Raw genomic sequence first — 6427 nt, forward strand, 5'->3', positions numbered from 1 at the left:
GCTGCGGCTGGGTTAGCGGTCGCCGAGCAGGTCCTGCCGCTGCCATAGCTACAGCGCCTCCGGCCGACGAGGCCCAAGATGTTAAGGAGTCCATGAACACAGAGGTCCCTCGATGTGGCAGTCAAGGAGTACGGTTGACACGCATGAAGACACAACCTCTTTCTGGCTCATGGACGTCGTCAACAACGACGTCGAGCTTCCCGGTATGGATGAGGAACGACAAGAGGATGAAATTGATTCCTCGTCGTGGTGAGCTCCATCAGTGGACATGACCAACAACGCCTCGTTGGACTTAGTCGTGCCAGACAACGCCGCCACGACGGGCATTGAGCTTGGCAGCTACTTCGCTTTCAATACGAAAATATGTGGCCGCACCATGCTCGTCTGCCATGTCTGTGTGCTCAGCTTGGCTGCGTCCAGCGCCACATCTGCCTCGTACGGGCGTGCCCCATGGCCCATGCATAGCTGCAACTGCAGCCTGCAAACGAATCATGTGCTCATGTGCTAGGTCTCGCCACCATCGTGCTCGGAGCGGGACGAGAGAAGCGCAGTCCGTAGAAGGCGACCAGCGAAGAGAGGCAACTGCGTACGAGGCAACCCAAACAAAGAATTGCTTAATCTCGTTTTTCTATTTTTTTCCCATCCAAACAAGAAATTATATAGACCTACCGTAACTGAAACAATAGCGAAAACCGGTTTTCCTAAAAATTCTCTAAAACCCCGTTTTCTATAATCTCACAACTAATTCTTAGTATCCAAACAAGGCCTTAATGCGAGACATAGGGCACCCCGCAGAGGTGTGGCGCGCGCAATGCATTAGGCCAACTCGTGAGACCCTATTTGGTCTGTCTCTATCCGTTTGGAACGAAACGGACACAGAACATGGCTCAATAGACGACTGCAAACGGACGAGCGTTCGTTTTTTGTCCGTCCTTGACCCATTTTCTTGGGTCATGTCTGCGTCCAAACGGACAGGGCGCAGACGTACGCGGGTGCTCTCTTTGTCCTCCCTTACCCCGCGCGTCGGTGAAAACCTACCCCTTCCCCTACCATAGCCGTCGCCGCCCATTTTTCGGCCGCTCCGCCGCAGTCCAGGCCGGCTGCCCCATCAACCGCGCCGCATCCACAAAATCCCCCCACCCCATCCTCCCTCTTTCGGAGAAGTTCTTGTCGGCGTTTGTGGGCTTTCTTCGTCGCCGGTGGTACTAGAGAAACCATGGCCGCCAGCGACGTCCATCAACCCCATACCGCCCTTGTCTCCGCTTCTACAGTCATGCTACCTGTATGGGAGGCCGTGGTGCTCTTCATTGGCCGCGTCTCCACCACAACCGCAAGGTGTTCAACACTTCGCTCACAAGATATCATGGATAGTGGGAGCGAGTTCACCAATATCATCATAAAATGCGTGATTAGCATACTCATACGCAGCGTCAAAACGAGCACATGTGCAAACCAGTAGATGCATCCGTTCATTTTCTTTTCGATGTATTTGTGACAATTTAAATTTGAATGTATTCTGCAAAAAAAATTAAATTTGATTGTAGACTTTGTATTTTGTTATCTGGTTGTAAAACTATTTAAAAGAGGCCGGACGGCGCCACAAAATCCGTCAGTTTGGGGTAGCGTAGAATCGTTGGCCAATCATTCGTCCACGGGCAGGTGCTTTTGAACGGTCGTGTGCCGGTCCGGCCCCCGGCACGGCGGGGCCGACAGATTCCACAACGGATCTCGCAGCGGGGCAGATTTCTGAGTCTGGGAAGAAGAACTAGCAGACGATGCACTTGCACGGTTGCATTGCACACCCACCCAGCCTCCGTGCCCCACCGGGCCACCGGGCCCGGTCTGCCGCGCACGCGAGCTGCTCCACCGGAGCAGATTCAGGGCGCGGCTTGAGTGCCAACAGGAAAAAGTCGGCAGCGTGAGTGGCGTCGCCGTGGTGCGCGCGCAGAGGAGCGTCGCCACTTGGGCAACGGCCAGAGCAGAGTGCCACGCACCCGGGCAACGGGGACGCCAAAGCAGGCGGGAGGCCGCTGGAGGTGGTGGGGGCGTAATAATGAAGACTGACACGGCTCCTTCTCTCGCTTCCAGCAGCCAAAGGAGTGGGGTTCGTATCCGAACCCGCGTCGAGCAACACAGCGCGCACTCATCATCATCATCACCAACGGCACTCTGTGTCAGTCTCACACTGTCACACACTCTTTCTTTATACGTACACAACGGAAGAAAATTTCTGGGAGGCCAAGGAGCACCACACTGGGCTGGGCGGCAGTGATGACGAGCACCGCTTGGTCGAGACGAGAGCCTGACTGTGTCATCTCCATTGCTTTTTTTTTGAATGTTGGTGTCCGTCTCCATTGCTGTTGCATCGCTATAATGCTACAGTAGTCCTTCATCTCCCCAAAACAAAGCAAAAACTGAAAAGAAAGAAAGCTGGTCCTAGCTATGGAATGTACCGCCACGCCGCCAATGTAAAGAAAGACTATGCTTCCACCTTGCCGGTGATGCCGAGGGTGAAGTATATCAGCACCATCGTCCCCACGCTCGACCTGTCAGGGAGGCACAAACAGACATTGCATGAGAAGGAAACGGGTTAGAGAGCAGCAGCCAACGGTGACTGTAATAAACGAGTTAAAGAGGAGGAGAAAGGCGGGCACAACAGAATGACAAACTCAACAAGGTGGGTGACTTACAAAGTTGCAAAGAAGAGAAGAATTCTGCGCGGATGAAACGCCGTGAGTCGATTAAATCTCTTGGACCTTCCTTCAACAGAGTCAGTCAGAACAGGTGCGGTGGCAGTGCAATGTGGAGTGACCAAAGTTTTGTTGTGCACTAGCGGCAACTTGATCTGCTCCAACTGAGATGGAACAACTGCAGTGAAGAAAATTTCAAATAAATATAAGCACCAGTGGTTATTACTGTCGAATTGCGGCAGCAGTGTTCCGAATCGGAAATTGACTCTGCATATATATGCTTAAAGCAGTAGACAGGTTTGTTTGCCAACCATAAAATTGAAGTACAATTTGTTATATCCTCACAGGATCAATCATCAATACCATACCAGCTAACTGTGAAGTTGCAAAAGGAATTTCGGAAAGCTTTCTCACTTCAGAATGGTACTTTAGAAATTAGGACATTTCCCTTTTTTTCTGGTCTAGATTCAGGTTAATGCTCAAAATATGTATGTGCATGGAGCAAAAGCAGCTAGGATCAAAAGGATCTTGCAATTATGTGTCACAAAGAATAGGATGTATGTAATTATATATTGTATACCAATAAATGCAAAATTGTATAAAATAGTTCCTAAAAACTTAGACCAAAAAAACTGTAGTTTGTCACCTTTAATGATAACTTTTTTTGCCAAGTCATCTGGCTCCTGCTCTTCACCGCCCCTCCTCTCCATGCGGTTTGGACCCTTACGCGACAGGGCTCTCTGCAGGAAAATTATGGCAGGTTAAGACCCTTTCAAATAATTACTGAACCTTCGTGTTCATTATGTAAATTAGAGGACATACAGTCATCTTTGGACTTCCAGTGCAGCATTTATCGGGTTGTTGAGGCAGGCTCTCAATATCCAATACCACATTTCCTGTCCTGTCCATGCTTGTGATCTGGCTCTGCAACAAAAGTCTGATCAATAGAGTGGTATGTACCAAATCTCATTTTATTGGCCATTAAGAGCTTGAAGCATACTAAAAGTACCCCAGCAACCGATATGATTACGGTGTTGAGTACCATCTAATACTGCACTAAATGGAGGGGGTGCACTAACATGCCTGACCTACCACTATCAGTACAATTTCCATGAAAAGAAACCATTAAATTTGCCAAAGCACCACCAGCCTAAATTCATCAAGGCACCAGACCCACGGCACTGCCGTACTGGGCGAACATGATTTCCAAGAAAAACTTTCTGATGTGCCAGCTATGAAAATTTGCCAAAGCACCACCAGCCTAAATTCATCAAGGCACCAGACCCACGGCAGTGCCGTACTGGGCAAACATGATTTCCAAGAAAGGTGATGAGCTGACTCTAAGTAAGAACAATACCCCTACAAAAATAGCAAGCAGATGTGGCGTGTGTACTGACAGTGCTAACCTACAGTAAATCGCCGTCCTAAAAAGCACACCCCAGAAAAGATCAAGCTAGCACAACACACCAACTAGAGACATGAAAAAGGAGGCAGATAATAAATGAGTGAAACCTGAGTGAATCTAAAGGGAGAGTGCAAATGGGCAAGAACCACAACATGCCACCAACCGCTGAGTATTTTATACATCAATCACAAACAACCTATGGGCGGCAAGGGCTACATCGTGCTTGCTTGTGAAACCTACAGCTTTCCAACCGTGCAAGCAAGCAAGCAAGCAAGATCCCCTTTACATGCAATATTTCAAGCAGACAGGACAAGTGCGTGCATACAAAATGCAGGACAGGATCCACATTTGACACATGCTCTGGAGCTAATTAAGACTATTTTGGAGCGGAGCTTTCTTGGCACATTGCAGCCACCGAGAATAAGGTGTGTAAACATAACACTAACAGCAGAAGTGTCACGAGGTGGGTCAGATCTGAGTGAAAGGTACCTTTCAACTGGCTTTCGTGTTCCCCTGGTTGCTTCGAGTCGAGATGGATGTGGATGGACCCTGAGTTCTCTCCAGCCGGGTCTACAACTGGCTTTGTAGTACTTGCGTTCCAAATTTTCCTGCAGGTATGTGCAACAGAAGTTCAATGCCATTTTCCCCGGCCAAGAACTTGAAATGTATGCAGCATTTGCAACAATCAGCAAGAGCCAGAAGGGCCCAATATATTATCCAGGTGAAAAGAAAAGGAGGGCCTGAAACTAGAGATTTCTTTTTGATCCAGTTCACTGAAAGTCTGAAACTAATGAGAAATAAACTGAATCAGCAAGAAAACTGATGCAAATCCAGTTCACTGGTGGAGTGGAGGAACACAAAATTTGATCCTTATTTTCTCGCGGACAGAACAAATAACCCCACAGAATCCCACCCCGCTGTCTAGACTCGAGAGCGTGTACAGAGGAAAACACATGTCTCAACTAATCTTGTACCTAACAATGCAGCCTCCGCATCACCCGTGGGCTCTGATCAACGGCGACTAATAAGAACACCAACCACCTACTACTACTCCTCCAAAATGTCCCTTGGTTTAACCGCCGGCGAGCGAGACTCAGAAATCTCCGTCGGGCCGCCGCAAATCCGAAAGAAAACGCAGGCGGGCAGGAATGGCGTCCAGTCCGGGGAGAGTTTAGGAGGCGAAACCGGAATGAGATTGCGGCGGTGGGGAGAAGATGAAGAGAGCACGCACCTGGTTCTGGTTCTAGTTGGATTCTCCTCGGATTGCTCGGCCGCGAGCTCCTGGCAGGGATCCGGATGACGGCCCTGCTTCTGTTCCGATGGATCGGAGGACGCAGACGCAGTCTGGGGGAGGAGAAGAAGCTGCAGGAGTGGCGGGGATGACGAGCGAGCTGTGGGGGAGGGAGAGAGAGGAGAGGAGGGGAGGGGGGTGGGGTGGTGGTGGTGGACTGAACTGACTGGTGAGTTGGGGGACTGGTAACTGCTGGATGATGGTGGTGGTTCACGAGGCGCGCGCAGCGTCTCAGAGGGTGGGGTGCACCCAGTCCACGCGCCAGAAGCGGGCACTCTGATCTAGCGTGGACAGGGTCCAGGGCGTCGGGACCGGTGGCGTCGTCTGCCATGTGGGCCCGCACACGGGGGGGCGCGCTTGCCGAGTCTACGGTCAGCGGCGCAGGCCACGCAGCGAGCAGCGAGCAGCGGCGTGGCGGAGCGCCCGCGACTGTTGTCGCGTTGCCGGGAACGTGCAGCTGCACAGCATCGGTGCGCGGCGCCACGGGTGCCTGCCGGTAGCGGACGAACGCGACCGCTTTTGCGCCTGCCCGCCTCGGTGACCGTGCGCGTGCGTGCCATGGTTGTTGGCGAGCGTGCAAGGTCCGGCGTGGTTGGACCGTTGGAGCCTCGTTGGTTGGCTCTTGCGACGCTAGCCGCCGCCGCCGCTCGGCCGGTGACGGTGCCACGCGCGAGCATCTGGTCGTAGGATGATGCGACGGGGAGGGGTTCGGCTGTATCACCATGCATGCCAATATACCATGCCAACCTGTACGTAGTACGTACGAGGTCACCGTCGGTCGACTTCACTCACGGGCGGGCGCGCCAGATCCAGCCATGATCCATCCCACGTTGGAGTCCGGTGATGTGGGCGAGGGGAGATGTGCCATGGTAGGGTAGTACTGTACAGTAGAGTACCATGCATGCATGCAGGAGCGCCAAGAGAAACAGAACTCTCCATCGGCCACGATCGCCGCATCACAAGTTGCGTTCGGGGACTGAAGAATGCACATGCGTGTCTGCTCAGCAAATGCCGCTCCAGACACCGGGTTTTGGAAGCGTG

General features: G+C 51.8%; 1 protein-coding gene across 2 annotated transcripts; it reads right to left on the bottom strand.

Annotated features, from left to right (window-relative positions):
- Positions 1–2146: 2146 nt before the first annotated feature.
- On the bottom strand, positions 2147–5558 carry LOC123190990 (uncharacterized). Of its 2 annotated transcripts, none has more exons than XM_044603728.1 (6): positions 5327–5558; positions 4585–4703; positions 3513–3608; positions 3337–3430; positions 2691–2868; positions 2147–2546 (listed from the first exon to the last, which is right to left on the bottom strand). In XM_044603728.1, the coding sequence occupies exons 3-6, from the start codon at positions 3597–3599 to the stop codon at positions 2480–2482; spliced, it is 426 nt and encodes a 141-aa protein (XP_044459663.1). In that variant the 5' UTR covers positions 3600–3608; positions 4585–4703; positions 5327–5558; the 3' UTR covers positions 2147–2479. The 2 variants fall into 2 exon arrangements, with proteins under 2 accessions (XP_044459663.1, XP_044459662.1); XM_044603727.1 differs by having other exon boundaries at positions 3513–3614.
- Between the last annotated feature and the right edge of the window lie 869 nt (positions 5559–6427).

Source organism: Triticum aestivum, chromosome 2A, assembly GCF_018294505.1.
Source record: "Triticum aestivum cultivar Chinese Spring chromosome 2A, IWGSC CS RefSeq v2.1, whole genome shotgun sequence".
Taxonomy (NCBI): domain Eukaryota; kingdom Viridiplantae; phylum Streptophyta; class Magnoliopsida; order Poales; family Poaceae; genus Triticum; species Triticum aestivum.

Excerpts from the sequence above, each read along its gene's own strand:
- LOC123190990 (XM_044603728.1), bottom strand. The coding sequence starts at position 3,599 with ATGGACAGGACAGGAAATGTGGTATTGGATATTGAGAGCCTGCCTCAA. Across the intron at positions 3,431-3,512 it reads CTGGAAGTCCAAAGATGACT|AGAGCCCTGTCGCGTAAGGG; the intron begins GTATGTCCTCTA and ends ATTTTCCTGCAG. Across the intron at positions 2,869-3,336 it reads AAAAAAAGTTATCATTAAAG|TTGTTCCATCTCAGTTGGAG; the intron begins GTGACAAACTAC and ends TCTTCACTGCAG.